Genomic DNA, 22,804 nt, shown 5'->3' on the forward strand with positions numbered 1-22,804 from the left:
TAGTGACATTTCAATCTCGACTTAAATGTAAATAAAGAAGTCTCTAACATTAGTGGGTAGATTATTCCACAATCGAGCGGCTACTACTGTGAAAGAGGAGGCAAAAAAATTAGAGCGATGACAGGGTATTAAAAAGGGTTCTTAAAAGGGGATGTACACTTTGTTCGTCGTCATGCACGTTATCATAACCTTCATTGAACTGTCTCGTTCATATGAAAATCGATATGTTCATCTTTTTATATATGATTCTTCTGTACGTGTGTATGTCACTGAGCTCTTCCTAAACGGCTAGACTGATTTTGATGAAATTTTTTGTGTGTGTTCGAGTGGGTCCCTGGATGGTTTGATTCAATTGGACCCGGTAGATGGCTGGTGATATTGCACTCTTTTTTTTATTTTGATTTGGGCAACAGCAAATCACACAATGACGAAACGAAAAGATTCAAATGTCAAACTCAATGTCAAATGTCACTTAGTATATAGTTTATCAAAAAACGTTTGCTGAACCAGCTAATATCAGGCATGCCAATGTTCGGGCAAGACAATGTCTGTCGGGTCTGCTAGTTGGATATAAAATAATGTTTTCTTACACTCAGTAAAAATTAAAACATTTAATTGTACAGGCGCTGTGGCGCAGTTGGTTAGACAGCCAACTGTGAAACTGGTGTTGCGGGTTCAATTCCCGCCAGTTGCAAGAAAAAAATCTAAGAAAGTTTTTTTCTCAATTGGTCTGGGTGTTGTGGTGTATTTTTCAATACCTCCTTCAATATCCCCTCTATCCCACCTGCTAACAAGCCTCAAAATAGAGGCTTAGCGGGTTATTCTTTTTATAATAAAAATATTTTAAAAAGCGAAAATTATCAAAAACGTATGAAAAAAAATTATACAAATGAACTACTTTGAACTACGTCACAAGTTCTTCCGAAACAACCAATGATAGTTTTGAGATAGATTCCCAGTTTCCAGGAAGCCAACTCACCAGTTAGCAGTACTTATCGACGAGAACTTGTGATGTCACGGGCGGAGTAATTTCAAAATTACAAAACTTAAAAAAATCGTAGAGCTGATAATATGATGATACATAAAAATTTTAATTGTTTTTTTTGTTTAGATTGAGTCTATTAACAAATAAAAAAATATTTTAAAAACCTATGAACTTCCTTGTTCATTTCAATGCTCGCTACTGTATTTATGCATTTCATTCAGCAAAAGAATCAACAACTTGCTTTGTTAGGAATAATATACTGTACCTTTTGGGGTGTCGCGGGGGCTGCTGCTGCTCGAGGCGGCGCCGGGCCTCGTCCAGCTGCGTGGGTATGTGGGGCGAGGGCAGGGGGGGCATCTGTGGGTCCGTGGCCACGGGCTGCCCGGGTCGCTCCGCGGACCCGCTGCGGCTGAACGACCGGCGCCCATATCTGCACAACAAAACATTGTTGATATTAAAATCACACCCAAACTTCTAAGGAGGAGAAAGTCGCCAAGATTCGCCTCGGTATTAAGCACTTCTGAAGGCATCCTTAGAAGAGAAGGTAGTCCCTATTGCCAGCAAGACGGTACATACTTTTACTAACCTTTTTGATTCCACGGGACCTTTTATTGACCTCAAAATTTTCACACGGATTTTACTGTAGGATTTTTATTTGTACAAAATTGAGGATTTCAAGGTGTTTGTGATATTTTGTAAACATGCATTAGCATATTAGCATATGCAAAATGAGCATTTTTTTATTATTATGCCGTTTATACTTTTTTCAGGTAATCATCGGAGTATCAGTGTCTATCCATCCAACAATATGTATCTGAACAACCTTGAAAATATAAGAAATTTACAGTCAAACTTGGAACTCGAACAAGGAAGACGGGACCGGCTGAATTTGTTCGTTATAAGCATTACTCGTTATACCAGAGAAATGTTTTTTAAATCCAATCGCCATTGCATATTGTCGCTATTGAAAATTATAATAAATGCTTACAAACATACCACTTTCTAAATTTCAAATTCAAATGAATAAACATTTGTATTTTTTCACAATGTAGACAATGTGATGTGGATAGAGAACACTTTTTACACATCTATTTTTATTTATTCATATTTTACTCTTACAAACTATAAACAATAATAAAAATAATGTGACCTCACTGGGGTTACCCGTGCCGAGGACACTTAACAATATACTTTTTTGAAATGTTTTTACATTTGAGAATAAACAAAGAAGACTAACTTTATAAACAGAGATAATTAACAAAATATTCAGACTGTTTTAAAAACTAGGTATATATGTACATCTATATTATTTATATTACAAAACGCACAATGATAATAACAAAAACCTAACATAAGCTATACACTTGTGGAGCAGTTGATTCAATATAGGTTTGGGCGAATGAGACAATCTATTTTACTTCTACCTAGCTCCACTATCCATTTTTTTATAGCATTTTTAAACATTTTCTCGTTACTTATTGTTTTAATAGATAGTGGAAGTAGGTAAGAGATTTTAATTGAATAATACTCAAAATCCCTTTGTCCGAAAGTGGTATTAGTTTGTATTTGTTTAAGTTGTCTTTGTGTTGAGGATCTAGTGATTAACTAACATATTTCGCGCCACGTTCTATTTTACAAAAATTGACACTTTAAACAATTCTGCTTGTTAGCAGTCATGTTTACAATTCAACGGTAGATTTTAACTTATCTGACATCACCCACTCGTAATGTTCATTATGCATTGACCTTAGAGAAATAAAAAAAAAACATCATAAAAACCCCCGAAACAAGGATGTCATTCATAAACTACAAAAGAAGTTGTAAATTGTAATGAGGTGTCGAGCCTGGGCTTACTTAGTTCACAAAGCTAGGAGTACTAATGGATGAACATCTCTGCTGGCGAGCTCATACTAATGAATTAAGCCGCAAAATATTTTTCAGTCTACACTCACTTAGAAGGTTGCAAAAATTCTTACCCATTAGTACTAAATGCACTCTTGTACAAGCATTACTACTACCCATTCTAGATTACGCTGATGTTTCCATGACTGATTTAAGCTGTGAGCAACTCGATAAACTTGAACGACTTCAGAATACATGCATAAGGTACATTTTTGGTCTTAGGAAATATGACCACATTTCTGACTATCGTAGGCAACTGAAATGGCTCAAAATTAGACAGCGGAGAGACTATCACTCCCTCTCACTTCTGTTCAATGTACTTCATAGTCCTAACGCTCCTATATACCTGTGTGAAAAATTTCAACGCTTATCAGTTCATGGTTTACCTCTTCGTTCTCATTCTCAAGGCACTCTCTTAATACCCATACACAATTCCTCTTTCTTCTCTAACTCATATAGTGTCCATGCGGCTCGACTGTGGAATCATCTCCCATCCACCATCAAAGATGTTACTACATTATCTCTGTTTAAATCACGTCTGAAGAAACATCTCCTTTCTCTTCCTTAATCTCTCCTCCTTTCCTTTTTCCTCTTTCCTCTTTCCTCTTTTTTCCTTTTTCCCATTGAGTAATAGTTTCGATTTAAGGTAATTTATAAACAAATACGTTTATTTCTATTTTTATATATCTTTAAATTTTTAATCTTTTTTTTCTATTGAATATGTTCTGTAACTTGAATTATAAAAATAAACTTTTATTTTATTGGTTGGTTGGAAGAAATTGCCATTTGGCAATAAGCCCGCCAATGTACAAATAATCATTATGTACAAAAAGTTAAATAAATAAATAAATAAATAAAGCTTTGTGTATTATTCATAACTTTCTTCCCTACCTGCTGACAAGCCTCTGAAATAGAGGCGTTGCGGGTCATTCCTCTAAAAAATAAATAAAAGTTTAAAATATATCCATACTTGTCCACATTACTGCTTCCCTTCTGGACCCACTGCAGTACTCTGGATGGGAGGGCGGGGGGAGTATCACTGACGACGGACACGCCACTGTCCGTTAGGTCCGTCAGCGTCTTGCGGCTCATAGACCTGCAAATAGCAAAGTGTATGTGAGAATTCATTCAAATATACAGAGCTGTGAAGTAACAACACAACAAGCACAACCATTTTTCCCCAGTTTATGAATACTCGATGGAGTGTAAAGCACCGTTTAAGTACACCAAGTTCATCTCGAACATTTGTAGGATGTTTTAAACATTAATGTCAATTCGAAGAAAGTTCAGGGAATACACATTTCTCCCGATACCTTGATGGGAATCAAATCCTGAATATGTCATTTTGTCAGTCACTTGACAATAGTCGAGTGGTCATCTCGATTGCTTTGTCGAATTGCTATTCTCAAAAAACCTTCAACAATTTAATTACAAAACTAATGAAAAAGAGACAATACTAACAAAAAACTGCATTTCTTTAGCTTTTTTTTTTTTAAACCAACTTAACTTCTAAACACAGTTCTATATTTTATCACTTTACATTGTATTTTTTTAAATTTATGTTGTTTATATACTCAACTTCTTTTTTTTATACCAACTTTACTTCTGAATACTGTTCTATCTTTTGTTGCTTTATATTGTATTTTTTAAATTTAATATTGTTTATATACTCATATTTTATACAACTTTCATGTATGTAAAGCCTTATGGGCGTGAAAAATAAATAAAATATAAATGCTTATTTGTCTATGGCTTTTCCTGTCACATTTAAGCTTTATTTTTTTTATTCCTAGATCTATTATTATTATTTTATTATATTAATTTTAAGCTTAAATCTTTTTTAATGAAAGTTAGCTGTTGGCGCACTTTAACTTTTCCAAAACAAATCTAGTCCATTTTTGAACCCATTGAGACTACATATTGAAATCAGCTCTTATGGGAGCTTATTCCAACCATCAACAACCCTATTGCTCAGGAAATGCTTCCGTAGATTTAGATTGAATCTTGTTTTCTCCAGCCTGAGATGATGGCCTCGAAGACGAGCATCTTGTTTAAGCTAAAACATGGTATCCAAATTTGGGCAGCTATAGTGACTGTTGAGTATCTTCTATGTCTCTATCAGGTCACCTGTTTCTCACCATTCCCACAGTGATTGTTTCTAGTTAAACATGCTCCTTTTTAAAAAATATTATGGATAACTTACAAAGCGCCATTTTTGTAATATAATACCTCAGGGGTGCTTTACAAAGTGATTCTATTAATATTAATTTAATATTAACTCAAAATTTAAGTAAACCAATTTATTTTATCATCACATAGTACTAATTTCTTCAAATGATTTAGAGAACAAGATTTTTTCCGAAACATCACTTCACTCTCACTGTGAGACTCATATTCACCAAATTTAATGTGTTGGTTGTGTATAGGTATAGTAACTTATCCTATCGCCGTAGATGTAGCTGATCTAAGCGTAAAACAAAATTGCGCAGTGACTTATACATAAGCCAACAGAGTTTGTATTCCACCCTCTGTGGAAAACGGAATATATGACGGAACTTAGAACTCTTTTGGGTATTTTGTGAATAACACAGTCACAAGCAGTTTGGTTATAAGGTGCCAACTGACCTGCTCTTGTTGCTGGAGGTGGCGTCGCCGTAGTCGCGCACGTTGCCCGAGTCAGCGGAAAGAGTTGAGTGCACGTCGCGCGCATACGCGTGCGGCTTGCGGCCGTATGCGGGCGGCGTGGGTGGCCGCCCACCTGGGGATCGCGAGGGTGTGAGATCCGACCAAACTCGGGACACGTGCTGATCTGTATACACACATTAACACATGTTAAAATATTTTCTGTACTTTGAACTGAGTCGCCCACTTCAGAGACAAATAAATCGTCAACAAAAAATTCCAAAACTAGTATTTTACAGTCAAACGACTGAAAAACATTGTCCAATTCCAAAATGCGTCTTGAGTTGTAAAAATATAGATAATAAGATGTTGTCAAACTTAAAAAATTTATGTGAAAACTGACATTGAACAAAGGCAGAAAAACTTAAAGTTGAATTTAATACACAAGCAAGTAATAAATAAATCCGCAGACCAATATGTATGCCAATCAATACACGGTGGAATGTTCATATTTCTCAGTGAAGAAGTTCGGCGCTACGAGAACTAGTATATAAAAAATGATTTATTACGCGTGGTAAAAATTAGAGCATTGAATTGCATGGCGAAGTTTCTTGAAAATGGATGAAAAATGTAATAAAAAATGAACTAGTTTGAACGACGTAACTAGTTCTTCCGAATCAACCAATAATAGCGTTGTGATAGATTTCTGGTTTACAGGAAGCCAACTGACCAATCAGCAGAACTCCCCGAAAAGAATCTGTGATGACACACGCGGAGTAATTTCAAAATTACAAAGCTTTAAAAAATCATAGCGCTGATAAATATGATACATATTTTTTTTTGTTGTTAATTTTTGTTTAGTTTGATAGTCTATAAACAAATAAATGAAAAAATAAGAAAACCACTGAACTTCCTCATTTAGGATAAAGATAATTTACAAATAGCTGCTTAACCGATATTACTAAAGAAAAATGTTACCTAAAATATCTTGGTCATTTACAACATCCAGCTGCAATTTCTCCTGAAGTGCTGCTACAAGGCGGGGCTGAATCTGGCCATCATCGTCATTCTGAAATAAAAATTGTACATTTAAAAAATTAATTTACACCATGCATATTCTAGATTCAAATCACTTTTTATATTAAAAAAGTAATATCACAATTTATTGAAAATCATTATGAAAAGTGTTGTATCCTCTTATTTTAATTCTTGTAGAAAGGGGTCAGTGACAAAAAAGATTCTGAGGTCACTGTGACCTGTGTAGATCTATTGTGATGGGTCCCCGTAGATTGATTCCCGCCCTCCGAACCTAGGTCTTTGAAGGGCCGGGCTACTGAAGAGAGGACGAATGCCTTAATATCTATCGCTAAATCTCTTCCTCCAAGCCCAAGTCGGTATGGGACTGCCAAGTAGGAGGCGAGTGCTCTCTCATCCTCAGGTTCAACCAATGGTCTAACGAAGGTGCAGCTTTTTATGTAATATAAAGCATCACATTCACATAGGATGAGTAAGGGTGTTTGGATAGTAAATAATGGATACAATCGATACAAACATACCTCCTTGAGTTTTCCATCGAGCTTCTCGTGACTGTCCTGATCCTTCTTTAGCTTTTCCAATTTCTCAATAAGAAGAGGGGCAAATTCTTCAGGTTTCATTATGCTGCACTGACCTTTCTGTATCTTGAACGTTCTCGGCAGTACCTATATATACAAAATTTACATCAAGTATAAAGAAATATATCTTGATCAGTAAATACAGATAGAGAAAAATAAATGCCTTTGTTTTCTTATCCACACAAAGTGGTTATATATTTCAGGTGATATTTTACTAATTAACTAAAATTACGTATACAAGAATGTTGTATGTGGCATTTCCATCTGTGGGTCATTCTCTAACACACTATTGTCGTGATCAGACATGATGCTAAGCAGAAAAATGAAGTTGTATGTGGTGAGAAAATGCTTTAATTACTTGACAACGGGGAAATTGTAACTAGTTAACACAGAAATACAACTAAGGAAATGTGTATATCTCTTCCTCACACTAATATTTTTTTTTGCTGAGGGCTGTTGCCGTATTGCGTTAAGTATTTGCTAAATCTAAGATGCAATTAGTAAGGGAATAAAGTGTCTATTTATTATACATTAGTGAAAATATTATATAAATTTAAAGGTTAACAGTTGCACAAGAGATTTGGTAATTGCATTTAGATTGTCATTAAATAGAATTCTACAAGATAAGCATCGACACAGTAAATAAACAGATCAGTACCATATCGTGAACTCTAGTTTCTCTGTTGATGTTGGCGCTCTCCATCATCGACCTCTGCTGGCGCATGTGCTCCCGGCGGGCCCCCGAGGTCCCTCGGTTGCCCCGACACACGCTCACGCCATCACTGCCAATAATAAACACACTTTATTCAATATCCCTAAAGTTTAACGGTACTTATCTTCGTCTTTATTATTTTAATACAGCGTAAGTCATTTTTTTCTGTATTTGAGATTATGATCGAATATTTTTACCATACACAAAAGCATCTATCTCTGTCTTTTAAACAAAGAAATTGTTGACAGAAAAGAGATAAAATACATTATTCGAATAACGCATCTCTCAAAAAAGATGTCTTGAAATTCAGCATAAGTCAATAGGTGATCAGTAGTACAGTAGTTTACATTTGTTTGGATACAACACTGTATACCTTAAAAACAAAATATTTATTAAAGAAAAAAAACACTAAAGTTTCATACAAAATTAATTGATTTTTGAAGTTTTTATTCTCCTGTAAAGTCATCATTTACTGACTTACGTAGTGTTCAAATTAAGAAAATGTTACATTATACTAATAGCCAGATAGTGATTCATCTTGAATCAGACCTATCCACACCCAGAGGTGGATAGGGCACTACATTGGTGTTCTAGTTGTAGCGTTTCTGGATCATTTTTGATACTAGGGTGATCAGTCTTACACTTCAGGTGCCACAGTCTAGAAACAATAAAATATTACCACCTTCAAAACCAACATTTCACATCCACCCTATCAGGAATCGAACCCGGGACCTAAAGCCCGGTAGGCGAATGCACCAACTCACCTCGATTTCATTTTTCAGGATTTTTATCTGAGAGCTGCTGTTAGTCAAAAACACTCGTCCAGGGTTCAGATTCTATTTCACAATCAGAAATGTATTTTTCATCCACCCAGACAGAGAACAATATATAACAATTGACGATTGATTTCAGGAGAAAAAAAAACATATTATTGGCATGTGAAATGAGATATCTTCTGATTAGATGCTTTGATGTCACAAATAGTAACAAATATCGTCGGGATCGTAGAACAACGACGGATGCACAAAAAATATGTCATTGACTTTCTTTTATGTTTGATCTTGAAAAGGTTTCAGGATTTATAGTAGTTATCAAAAAATATATATTTGTATAACTAACCCAAGTATCAAAGGATACTTTTGCACTTAAAAATTAAAATGCTCTCATGTAAAGTTGAAGAAAATCATATGTGTCGTTGTTCTACGATCATGACAATATGTGGCTAACAAAGGGTTTAACTTTGTTTTAATACTTTTAATATATTATTTTTTCATAACAGACATTCAAAGCAGTTAATTAAAACATTTATTTAACAGGAGTAACATGCCGTGCAGTTCAGCTAAAATAAAATGTCTAAGTAAAGTGAATAAAACAATAATTATTAATCACATTTTGCACATAATACAACAGAACATCAAACAAAACGATACTGTAATGTGTAAAACTGAAATAAAAATATCTAATTGGCAATATTTTGTATTATTATTATTTGTTATGAGCAGGCAGCCTTTGCTGATGCGCGTATATCTCGTATACTGCTCTTTGTCTGCGTTTAAATTTAAATTTTGTATGTGTTTAAATTACTATGATCAAGTACTGGATATTCACTAGGGATTTTATCGAGATTGGAAAATATTTTCCTGTAGATAAAGAACCCTTTTGATTAGGGAATATGATCTGTCATTGACAGTTCACTGTTCTCTCCAAGTTTTGAATTCAATATGTAGGGTACAGGAGACAAAGGATGAATGTCAAAAAATAAAGTTTTGAAATACAGCATTTTTAAGTTTTCGAATCTCTTGGAGATTAAAATAAACTCATAAAAATAAATATAAAGGAGCCTGCTTAACAAGTTACAACAGGGATGGAGAATACCTTAAAGAAGGCAATATGGAAGTCTAGGCATTTACAGGGATTATGACCTGTCATTGGCTGGTTTGAGTGGCCACTTTACACACTGTGTAACATTCACCATTCTGCCTATGTTTAAACATCCATATTTCTTCCAGTCATTGTCTACAAAAATTTGGACAAACTCAAAATATTGTTGATAAATTACCTGGTCCATGAAGAAGTATAGAAATTGAAAAAAATAACATTTTCAGGCGTTGCCTAGTATGTAGGTGAAATAATTCAATTAGATGAACATCACCCACATAAATAAAGGTTTCAGCTCTTTGACTTCACAAACATCCAACAGATGAAAGAATTGAAGGAATATAGATGTTCAAATTTAGGCAGAATGATGAATGTCACACAGTTTGTAAAGTGGCCACTTAAACCAGCCATTGACAGGTCATAAGCCCTGTAGATGCCTAGACTTCTTTATTACCTTCTCTTAAATTTTATTAAACAGAAATGCAGATCATGTGAACTGTTGTCATTAGTTAAAAACACATAAAAATTTACGTCCATTCTGTATATCCTGCACCCTTCATACGTATTAAACTCTTTCATCTGTTATTTTTTACAAAATAAAAAACACCAATATCAATAATTGTTTTGACGTAAATAACTAATTAAAGTAACTGTTTTAAAAAAAATTGACACATCTATCAGCAAAACATGTAAAGAAATAATAAGAGAAGTAATAAGGGAGGTAATCAGATAAACAATAGGGATAGTGGATGGGGCCTGGGGCCAGGGGCCAGGGGCCAGGGGCCAGGGGCCAGGGGCCAGGGGCCAGGGGCCAGGGGCCAGGGGCCAGGGGCATGAACCCCATACAAGCATTTAGGAGATGTCTAGTGCTTACCTTACTTATATCAAAATATAATTCTTACACAAAATATAGTGTGTAAAAAAAAACAATAGTGGATAGGTTTCCTCGTATAAAAATCATTTTGGGATTGAAAAAACATTAAATTAATTACTACGCACCTTAATTTTATTGAAAAATATAATATGACAACAAAATACTCACAAATTATTCCAAAAACGATATGTATAATTATATTAGTATTACACATTGTGAAATTAATGTAAAAAATATTTTTTTTTTTTTCATCTTTGCATCGTGTTATTTCAAAACTGTGTAAAAAGAGGTTCTCGTGTGTTAAATGAATTTGATTGATGACTCTTAATATTTTTGTGATAATATAGTAGGGTGGGCACTGCTTAAATGCATATATATGGGACGCACGCCTCTGAATGGGGCTATACTTACATGCTACTTCCGGACATGGATAAAGCATCGGAGTCTGTCCTGCCGCTGCTCATGGACTGCAGCTCCGAGTCTTGTCGCGAGGCCGGGCAGTAGGCCGAGTAGGAAAGGTGCGGCTGGGAATACACGGAATAGTTCTTCCCAAACACTCTGCTGGACAAGCATCATGCCACATATTCATCGCCAAGGCCAAACGTTAGCGGATTTCGTTAATGTGTGTGTGTTTGTATGGTGGTTTGAGTCGGTTGGTTCGGTCACCATTCCGAGGTCAGGCAGCAAGCAAAACAGCGACATGGGTGGGGGGAAACAAAACAAAAATAAAACAAACTATTCGGGGTAAATGATACAGGGGGCTAGAAATGTTGACATTACTTTGAGAAGCCTGGTTTCCTGTTATTTCCTATCGATTTTCTTGAGCTATTTTATCACTTTTAGGAAAATGTTATTTAGACTAATAAACTATCAAAATTTTTTGTAAAATATTGAAGTAATAATAATATTGACATGAAGGATTAATCAAACTCTTTGCGTTTGTTTTTTTAATATTTTTATATCCGTAAGTGTTATTTAAACATAAGTATTATAAAATCAAGTCATGCTGTGCCTCATCTGGTTAGTGAAGTCATCATGTGCTTTTCAAGATTGATTTTAAATTTTTCAAATAGTAAGACTTACTCTTTGTATTGTAGTCAAGTCAATTATAGAGTATTTTTGACTGACCTGCATTTGTCCTTGCTTATTTATAAAAGCAGCGTTTTTTTTGTCAGGTATTATTTTTTTTTTTTTTTTCAGATTTTTTTATTAATGTTTTGTCATTGTCTTGTATGTTGCCCGATGCAATTTTATGTATAATTTTAGCCGGCTTAATTTTCATCAAGTATTTTATGTCAAACTGATTTGTCTATTGACATTTTTGATAATTTCCACATGGACAAATGTGCATCCTGATAAATAAAGAAAATCTAAACAAAGGAGTTTTATTTCATGTACTACGTATTGAAATTATTAACATGTCAATATTTTCCTTGCCGAAGATTACAGATGTAAAAATCTCTTATGCAAGTATCAATAATAAACTAATTAATTTGGGCTGCACACCGTTTTAATGTGATCTAGCTAACATGGTTTTCATTGTTTGAAAAAGGATGTCAGCAAACATATCAATAAAAAATTATAGAATTTTAAATGTCAACAGTTTTAGGCCAAAAATAAACATAATAATTGGAGGAATAAACTATCATGCTGTTTTCAAGTGGAAAATAAAAATTAACATTTAGAAATTAAGAAATTTAAACTAGGGAAAAATGTAACTACACATTTCTTACTCGAGCAGGTGAAACGAGAGTTAAATCACTTTTTTATATAAAAAAAATCGCTAAGTATGCCCTTATTTATACAATAAAAAAAAACATTTAATTTTTTAAAAATAAACTAGATAAAAACAATATGCAAAAATACATAAACGTACTTGAAGAGGGGCAATACCTAGTGATTGTAATAATAAAACTACTTGTACATATTATTACTAAAAATCTAAATATCACCCATTCGATAAAATAGTCATAACTTTGAAAAATCTTTTTTTATTTTATGTTAATAATAAATTCAAACACTGATTTGAGTATGCTTAAAATTGTTTATTTTACGTTTAAACACAAAAAAAAATCAGACAATTGATTTGCGTTAGGGCATTTTCAAACAAATGTGAATAATAGAATAATTTCTGTGAATAGTCTATATATTGTGTTTTAGGTTTAAATGTTTTTCTTTTCTTTTTTTAATATTAAGTTCACAGAATGTTTAAATGTTTTTATTTTCTTTTTTAATATTAATTTCACAGAATGTTTAAATGTTTTTCTTTTCTTTTTTAATATTAAGTTCACAGATTGTTTGAATGTTTTTATTTTCTTCTTTAATATTAAGTTCACAGATTGTTTAAATGTTTTCTTTCCTTTTTTAATATTAAGTTCATAGATTGTTAAAATTTGTTAAAATTTTTATTGTTTAAATGTATACTATGTATTGTTACAAGAAATGTACTATTTTTTTTATGTACCGTCCCAAATGAGTTTTCTCGTACAACTCCTGGGAATATAATATCATGATATTCATGTCTTATATGTTTTATTAATAAATAAATAAATAAATATAATTCTAGGTACTTAAGTAAATATAAATTGAATGCATCAAGTTCAGCATGTACATTGATTATAATTATGAGAAAAACTAATAGTTAAGGGTGAGATCATTGTTTATTTAGTAATAGGGAATTTAGATACTTATACTTACTTATGGAGTTGGAAAAAAAGGGACGAAAGTAGACTGAATGCTGTTGAAATGCGATCCCTCAGGCGAATGTGCGGAAAAACAATGTATGATAGGTGCCCTAATGTCGAAATTAGAGCAGAATGCAAGGCTGAGTTAAGCATTATCGACAAAATTAAGAAAGGTCTTTTGCGATGGTTCGGTCATGTGGAGCGAATGAATGATGAAAGAACGGCTAAAAAGATTTATGATGCGAATGTGTCTGGTTGTAGAAGTCGAGGAAGGCCGAGAAAGACATGGCATGATCAAGTACAACAAATTCTTGAAAGTGGTCATGTGAAAAGTCGGAATAATCGACGTGCGTGCATGAGAAGATGTATGAATGTGAAGGAAGCAAAGGAAGTGTGCCAGGACAGAGTGGTGTGGCGTTCTATCCTCTCTGCCTACCCCTCTGGGGAAATGGCGTGATGGTTAGTTAGTTAGTTAGTTAGATACTTATATTTGTGTTTTGAAGAAATTTATAATTTAAAAAAAAAACTAAAGTAGGCATTTATCGACATATTATATATTGTGAAATAATTAATGAATCGATAAACCTTTAGATGATTCTACGGTTTGATGATTGAAATATTACAAGGAATTTATGTAAACATAAATGCATTTAAAAATAATTTATTAGGTTAAAATAAAAGATTTTAGGTAGACTCGAATCAGTGTTTGATTTTAATATTAAAATTGTAATACGGAGTTCTACAAAATTAATCTGATTTTTAGTTTAGTTTACAGAATAAATAATTAAAAAAACTCTCATATGCTAAACTTTTTACATAGATCTAGCTTGATGGCTTAGAAGGAACATATAATATGATGTGATATGCACCATAATAGATTGCCCAAAATTACCACAAGTCCCTGATAAACTTTCGTGTACCCACAGGGACCACCAGACTCCGACACATGTTCCAGTGTGAGTACAATAGGACCAACTTCACCCACCATTCTCCCCTCCCCCAGTGAGCATCCACAGAACGGCTAATACTTATACTGAGCTGCTGGACTCGCTCCACACCAATCCTGCTGCTATCAAATTAGCTATCCTATCCATCGAATGGCCATCCCCTCAATTTTCCCCTATTTAATGTGTTTCTCTATTCATCTTCACTTTATTTCCTTTTTTTTAGAATGAATTACATGTTAAGTGTAATAGTTATGATTTTATTTTTGTTATTTTCTATAATACTTTATGTACTTTTAACTGTATACTGTAAGAGCCCTCTGGGCGTTTATTAGTTAATTTTATTATTTTATTAGTCTGTGCTCTCTATTAATTTGTTAACTATTATCATATATTATAATGTAATTGCCTAGCTTGGAACGGGGTATGTTAGCTGGGCAAAGTGAGCGTAAAATTATATTTTTGATAAAAGGTGTAAATAAATTTAAAAAAATATATATATATACTAACACTTATTTGAACGCCGCCATTTTCAAACGGTGTCATATTTCAACTATTTCCTTAAAAATAATCGAGATTTTCTTTAAAAAATATTATGGCATTTTTTAAAACATATCTAAATATATAAATACACATTGGGATTGCTTTTAACCGTGGGACAGTAGTCCCAAAAACATGCGGGCGTTACGGTGCTGTGTAGTCATTACACATGCAAAAATGAGAGATTGTAAATCAGAAAAATGTCCTATTAATTTGCAATTATTTATAGTTAAAGTCAAAAGTGATAATATTTTCAATCTAATTGCTAAAAATGTGAAAAACCCATTAGCTCATACTCCCAGCGCGGGCAAAAGAACCGCCCGTGACGAAAGTTGAATAGCTATTAACTGGCTTCTGGGAGAAGTACTAGAAACTTTGCTGTTCGCACGTGTGACGCGTGAAATTGTCTCTCTCGCTCCCGATTATATATCCTGTATTATCAAGAGTGAAATGTAAAGAGAGTACGAGACAATTATATATAAGGATTACTCTTTTACTACGTACTCTGCAACATTCGACACATTGTATCGGTGATTTACCTCTGATTTTTTTATTAGAATGCTTTTTCTGTTCCCAATAAGCATAAATTATTTAATAACAAAATATTTTAACTGATTCGTAAATGTATAATGGAGGAATACCGAAAATCTTAATACACAATTTATTATATTTATGGAGATATTAAAATCATTAGATGCAATGTGTAATAGCTACACATTACCGGGAAGGAAGAGTTAAGGGTGAAAAGGATTTTTTTTATAAACATAAAAAATACACGGTTTTAAGACGTGTTAATTTAGTTTATTAGCTCTCCTGGAAATTTTTCTTTTTTAAGTTATGACTATTTTATCGGATATGCGATATGTATTACTGTTCAAATTCAAAACCCGGTAAATTGTAAGAAATTAAATTTTATAAAAAGGGATTTGAATCTGAGACAAGGAATGGTAGCTAAATGCAGTAACCACTACACTGCATAAAGGACTAATTGAATCTCTGATTTTTAGTAGGTTTTAAATTTCGACAGCCGATATATCACATGACAGGTTGTAAAGAAGCAACGTGGCGTTGTTTGAGTTGACTTACCCGTGTGGTGTCTCATTGTGCCTTCTCGTGACTGTGGCCATGAGGAGTTCCTTGGTAAGGCGCTGGGCCGGCACCGGGACCGAGGTGTTCAGCTCTTCCCCTTCGTGGAGGGTGGGAAGGGGGGGCAGGACTCCACCACAAAGCTAAAGAAAAAATAACAGATGTTATCATCTCACAATGTTAACAATCTCTGTACAGTACGTATTTTTAAGTAAAATAAAAATTAAGATCTATGCATATCTCAAGAGACGAATAGTTTTTGAGAAGAGAATACAAAATAATTTTATCTTTTTCTTTTAATATCCTATGTTCTAAAATGTGGCAAAGAAGAAAGACAGAGTGTTAAAATAATTGACAATAAAAGGCCATTTACACGTGGATAATCTAATATCGTTTTGTCCCAGGGCTCGACCATTGTCCACCTGTAAACTGCTTGCCCATCGCATACCGCACACTGCATCTGAGGACATAAGTCTCCTTGGCGGTGCCCACATAGACGGAAAAATTGCTCGTTGCCAAACGAAAAAAGCTGCCTGAAGGAGCTCTCCGTAATCTGGTAGCCTTAGCATCTTTATGCTGAAAGAAGGTAATCCAGAAGTACATAATATGCACTTGATTGGATTGAGAAAAAAATCTCTTCTGACTGGGATGGGATGTCCAGGTGTAAACAGCATTTTGTAGGACAAAATATTGTTCAGAGGTATTGTCACCGAGATAGACGGGCAGGTTATCTCCGCAGAACAATTATTACCTCCACCACCATGCGTGGCCGCTATGTCCTCCTGTGAATGCGCATGGACAGGACTTCATGACAATAGCAATTTGTTCGACACATGCATTTCTTCAGCATATTTTTAATTCCTTCGCACCTATTCAGTTAAAACTGCTTTACCATATTTTTCGTTTTCAAATGCACTATCAAAATTTATAATGAACTTTGACTAAAACAAAAAAATATTTTTTCATTCTACCTAACTAACTACTAACTTAATAAAGCACAATAATAATACATGAATGCAATAAATAGTTAATACATTTCAACCCTTTATTGAGCTTACCTCTTTAGCGCTAGAGGAACTGGAGAGAGAACCGCTGGAGGAGGTGTGTGTGGTCGGTGCTCCGGCCGCCACCTGGATATAGGCATCTGACTTCAGGAAGGAGAGATACGTCGTCTCTTTTATCAAAGCTTCCGCCTGTCAACAAAACATTACTGTGAACGTCAACAACATTACATTGAAAGTATTGTTATTTATTTGGGAATTTTGTTTGAAAAACAATCATATTATCGAGGCTGAATGAGAGCTGAGTTTTAAATTTTAAACTTAGTTAATTATTTTTGCGTAAATGATATTTTTACTAATCAGCAGGTTAAAAAACTTCTTATAAATTGGGATAAATTATGAAGCTATAGTGAAATCGACAGAACAAGCAATAATGTGAATTTGATTTGTATAACTTAAACACAGAACAGAGGACCTGTTAGGATCTCAGTCAAGTACCTAATTATTTCATTTATATTACTCGGATTGCAATGTAGCGACACTGACAACTCAATTAATATTGTTGCACATTTTGAAATGTGTAGGTACCTCGTGCGTTTCCGTAGTTCATATATACGAGGAACGCACGGGTATCGACCTCTTTTCCATTTGAAATCCGAGCAGCCCGACAGCAACCTGCTTCACGTAGTAGAAGAGGCTTGTCAAGGAAATAAAGGAAGATCGAAATAACACAAACTGTTTTCATTTCGAAGAAAGAACAACACTATGGTCCGCCGCTCTATCAAAACCCATGATTTAACATTTGATGATTTGACTCACATCAGCCTGCATGCAGTTGAAGATACTGGTGTCCATCTCCTCTTCATCCTTCAAGATGCGCTTTACCCTCCGCCGCAAATCCTCCGGTATCGTTAGCTGCGATTTTTTGATGAAACTGAAACACAAAAGACATTTTTCAGAAGACACTCGCTTACCTTAGTTTACTAAGAACATAAATGGACATATTATATGTAAAACATTTAAGTTTGTAAGTGAAAATTCTTGATGGAAGTTTATTGTAATTTATTATATAAATAAAACACGAGTGATACTTTAATCCACAAATTTGGAATATCCAGGGACCGGTTTCATCGCTTTTGCGACATCTTCAAGACTGGTATCTTTATTAAAAAGTTAAATGTATTTATACAGAACAGAGGTAAGGATACATAATTCAAAGTTATATGTAAGTAAATTAAATAAAGTTATCTTTATCTTAAGGATCATTATCAACAAATTTTCTATGGGTTAACTAATGAATTGATATAATGCTATTTTAATGACTTTAAGTATTTTATTTTATTTTTGTATCCTTACCTCTGTTCTGTATAAATACATTTAACTTTTTAATAAAGATACCAGTCTCAAAGATGTCGCGAAAGCGATGAAACCGGTCACTGGATATTCCAAATTTGTGGATTAAAGTATCACTCGTGTTTTATTTATATAATAAATATTATATGTAGCTCGTATTTGTTAGTGCCTCTAATGTTTATATTAAGGCTACATTATTACCTGTAAATGGCCGCCACCATAGACTTGAGCTGCATCGGATCCTTGTGCTGCTTAAGTCCCTGGCAGGCGAAATAGAAGTCCAGGCGGACGGAGTGCTGAAACCCTGCCTCGCGTACGAACTTCTGGAACAGTCGCACGCCCTCCGCGTCCTGGAAACAGCCATATTACTTAAGACAACAGAGAACATAAACTGGCATATTAAAATTTGCCTATTGTAATTAATTACATCCTTTAATATATTACATTCTCCCCACCCTGCCTGTGGGAAGGATGATTGGTCTGTTGAATAGCCTACCAAGAAATTTAGATGTTTTCCATGCTAAAATTACCAGTTTCAGACTCTTCCTAAACTACATGTTTATAAGTCAATGTTTTTAATTTTGTATACGCACTTATTTCATTTTTTTAAATACTCACATGTACATTGTAACGAGAAAGTTCATTGCTAAGGAAAATTGGATAAAATAATGTTTTTTTACATGCGATAAAAATAAGAGCATTTAATTGTATGGTTTCTCAAAGTATAAAAAATTTATAAAAATTATGAACAACTTTGAACGACGTCCCTACTTCTTCCAAATCAACAAATGATAGTGTTGTGATAGATTTCTGGTTTACAGGAAGCCAATTCACAATCAGCAGAACTCACCGAAGAGATCTTGTGACGTCGCATGCGGTGTAATTTAAAAATAATAAAACTTTAAAAAATCATAGCCCTGATACAATACAATTTTATTTTTTTTAATATTGTTTGACTTACTACAGCCTATTAACAAACATTTAAAAAAATAAATTTAAAAACCACTAAATTTCCTCATTAAAAAAATGTCTCAATAATACGTTTTTTTTTCTGTGGTATGTTTAAAGTAGGTACGGTAAACATTATAACAAAATAATTTTACTGTAATAATCAAAATATGAATTCACTATTATAAAAGCGGAAAGAAATGTCAGTAGAGAAAGTCAATATATTAAAAAATTTGAAATTGGTGGTCTCACCTGCAAGAGGTCCTGCAGACTGAGGGCCCAGCGCAGGTAGGCGGGGGGCGTAGAGGGGGTCTTGTTCCCGGAGCAGCCCGGGCCTCCGCTGTACACGGGGGCCGACACGCGCCGTGGCACAGGGGGAGCCTTGCTGCTTCCATAATACCTGCACCCAATAATACATCATCAGGGTTACAAATTCATAGATATAATCGGACATAAGGAAGCTCTTTCGTCCCCAATTCCACATCAATCACAAGAAAAACTTTCTTTCCAGCAGGGTAGTTTCAGACTGGAATAAATTGTCAAGTCTAATTGTCCATTCTATTTCAGTCAACCAGTTCAAAAACCGTTTGATGCTTTTTTGAAGGAAGGAGAACGCAGACAAAAAGCAGTACGCGAGATATAGGCGCATCAGCAAAGGCTGCCTGCCTATAACGAAGAATAATAAAAATAATGGATAAATTAAATTTTAAGAATATTACATAATTAAAACAAAAACACTGTATAAGGTCGGCCTCGTGGTGAAATGGTCAGACCATTTGCCTACCATGCAAGTGGTCTCGGGTTCAATTCCCGACATGGTTGATATGAAATATTTATTTAAAAGGATGATTTTACACTAAAATAGTTCATAGTCGCTGGACTGGTACCTGAAGCGTAAGACTGGTCATCCTTCACGTAACAAAAATGATCAAGATACACTGCGATTAGTGTACCAATGCAGTGCCCTGTGCACCATTAGGTACGAATGAATACATCGAGTCTTTTTGTCTATAATTATAACATACTAGCTGAACCCGGCCACACTTCGCTGTGGCAAAAGAAAACAAATTATTGAAAATAGTTATGGTAATTTTTCAGATATAATTGGATTTTTAAATCCTATCAAATTCTTTTTATTCTTTATTGTACGGAAAATCAAGTTTTGTAACTTTGGCTATAATAGGTAAAATAGCAGCACTGAGTAGAACTATAATTCAGTACTTGTTAACTATGACAAATTATGAGTCAATTTAAAACGCATAGAATGTTCCGTTTCCATTAAAACTTCCAAATAAAAAGTATAAAGAAACACTGTTCTACTAAAATGCGATGTTCTGTAAAATTTTTTAGTCAATCCATTAATTACTTTCCGAGATTTGCGACCACAAATATACGAAACCTAAATTTTTATATATATTTATATATATACATAGATTTATTAGTTAAAAGGTGAGGGGAGAATACATGGCAAATACAACAAAGTGGGGAAACTAAACTTATAACATATATTTTTATCAAAATCATTAACAATGAGAGCTTTTATCAAGAAATATCTACAAAAAAGATCAGTATTATCTAAAAGATTGCCTTTCTAGTGGACATTCTGTAAACAGCATAAAATCCACAAAATAAAACAAGTCATCACACTCTGAATCCTAATGAAAATTCTGCGTGTTGACATACCTGGAATGGTGGGATACATGTTCGTTGTAATATGCGGGGGGGCGCCCCCTTTCCTCCCCTGGCACGGGTGGTAGAGACGACCTGTCAGCAAGCTTGCCTCCTTCCCAACCTAAAAACAAATTCAAATTAGTCAAATGTTTTTACGGAAGTTCAGAGTAATTTATAAAATATTTTTTTAATGAATGACAGGTTGACACTGATCGACCTAGTTTGAAGGACTATGAAAGGATGACATATCAGGATCGTAAAGGAGATGATTGAGCCGCCATACCAAAAATTGGATTCCAAAAATGTTGAGGATTAAAAAATGGCATAAGTGTATTATATCTGACGGTGATTACTTTGAAAGGATCACATTTAATATCGAGTAATAAATAAAAATGATTGTGAATATCCACAAATTCCATGTATTTTTATAATATCAAATCTTATGTTATAAAGGAAGGATAAATTACACCGGTCCGACCACTCACTCGAAGCTGGCACAGGGGAGCTTTACCTTCCTGGCCCTAAATTCTTTGAAAATCTTCCAGCAGTCATAAAGAACTCCACAAGTGCAGACGCGCTTAAGAGAAACATTCGCAATTGGCTGCTGCACATCGATGAGGACGAGGTTCTCAAGTTGTTTGAGGTTCAGGACAAGCGTAATTTTTTCTTGCACTCATTATTAATTCATCAAATTTTTCTTTATTTCTTTCCTTCCTTATCCTTATTTCCTTTTTTTATATTTTGAAACTATTTAAAATCGCATAAAACATTATTTACTTACATTATTAATTACTTTAATTTACACTTTATATACCATAATCTAATTATTATTACCATTTTGTTTTTGTGTTATATTCTATTAATTTTAATTATTATATTTTTCTATATACTGGTTGTTTATGTTCAAACTACATATCGCTACCCCAAAGCAAAAGCGAGATAAACCCGAAATTTAGAATTTTGAGATATGTTCAAAAATTCATGTTTTCAATTAATAAAATACTGAAGATAGATAGTTTACTTATGTGAAAATATAGTATTCATAATCTACTAATAATGATAATTTGATTCAGTCAGACCCTTTGCACCTAGAAGTGACCTAGAAGTCTGATAATCTCAGAATTTGATTTTCAGAGATATCTCACTGTTGCTTTGGGCTAGCAATATGTATGATTTATATTTTATTATTTTTGTAAGTATTTCGTGTTATTTGTTTTATTTAGATTTCTATTCTTAATTTTAATTTTTGACCGTAGGTAATTTTTATAATTTCAAGTTAATCTGTATTTTTTGTTGTTAATTAAGATGGCTTATCACAAGTACAGCCTAAAAAGCCATAATATGTTCATGAATATGTAACAAATGTAAATCGGAATTCATTAATAAATCAATAAATAAATGACGTGTAACAGAAATCCTTCAGGGGGGTCTTGGCAAGTCCAATGGCTTCAATTATGTGACTAGTAATGGTTGAACTGCAAGAATCGGGAGGTTCTTTGTTTTTCGGCGACCCTGCATTGAAAGAAGAAACTTTACCATCCCGAAACATTTTTGTTGCACTTAAATATCGGAAAAGCATAAAGAGCTGTCAATACAAATTGCTGTATGCCATTTGGTCAGCCACATGCTTATGGTTCTATAACTGAGTGTACACTGGGCTGATAATATCGGCATTCTATACACTTCCATATATAAATTTTACAAAACTTGTTAAAAAGAGTCCAAATACGAGCGACAAAGCTGTTGCCAAGCTCGAAACGGCTTCCATATGTGCAGAGACTGGAAACTTTCAGACTTACAACGCTGCAAAAATGGCGAAAAGGGGGTGACTTGATAGAAAGATATAAAATACTCAACAGTCACTAAAGCTGCCCGAATTTGGATTCCATATTAAAACTAAAGCAAGATGACTTCGAGGCCAGTCTCACGGAACCTAAAACCACGGAAGAATTTTCTTAAGAATAAGGTTGTTGATGGTTGGAATAAGCTGC

General features: G+C 34.0%; 1 protein-coding gene across 3 annotated transcripts in view; it reads right to left on the reverse strand.

The window, feature by feature from the left end:
* The window catches only part of Axn (protein axin), a 32,344-nt gene that overhangs the window by 5,751 nt on the left and 3,789 nt on the right, over positions 1-22,804 (reverse strand). Inside the window, exons 3-15 of one of the 3 annotated variants that reach the window (XM_088233853.1) lie at positions 20,826-20,934; positions 19,395-19,542; positions 18,396-18,544; positions 17,661-17,775; positions 16,899-17,033; positions 15,841-15,983; positions 10,998-11,144; positions 7,781-7,904; positions 7,066-7,209; positions 6,488-6,578; positions 5,513-5,696; positions 3,858-3,983; positions 1,251-1,415 (exon numbers count right to left, since the gene is read on the reverse strand). In XM_088233853.1, the coding sequence (XP_088089979.1) occupies positions 1,251-1,415; positions 3,858-3,983; positions 5,513-5,696; positions 6,488-6,578; positions 7,066-7,209; positions 7,781-7,904; positions 10,998-11,144; positions 15,841-15,983; positions 16,899-17,033; positions 17,661-17,775; positions 18,396-18,544; positions 19,395-19,542; positions 20,826-20,934 (1,780 nt within the window). Of the gene's footprint in view, positions 1-1,250; positions 1,416-3,857; positions 3,984-5,512; positions 5,697-6,487; positions 6,579-7,065; positions 7,210-7,780; positions 7,905-10,997; positions 11,148-15,840; positions 15,984-16,898; positions 17,034-17,660; positions 17,776-18,395; positions 18,545-19,394; positions 19,543-20,825; positions 20,935-22,804 lie in introns of all 3 variants that reach the window. The other 2 variants (XM_088233851.1, XM_088233854.1) reach the window with 2 other exon arrangements.

This window comes from Micrasema longulum, unplaced genomic scaffold (genome assembly GCF_059751315.1).
Source record: "Micrasema longulum isolate JH-2025_06_02 unplaced genomic scaffold, ASM5975131v1 h1tg001157l, whole genome shotgun sequence".
NCBI classification, from domain to species: Eukaryota; Metazoa; Arthropoda; class Insecta; order Trichoptera; family Brachycentridae; genus Micrasema; species Micrasema longulum.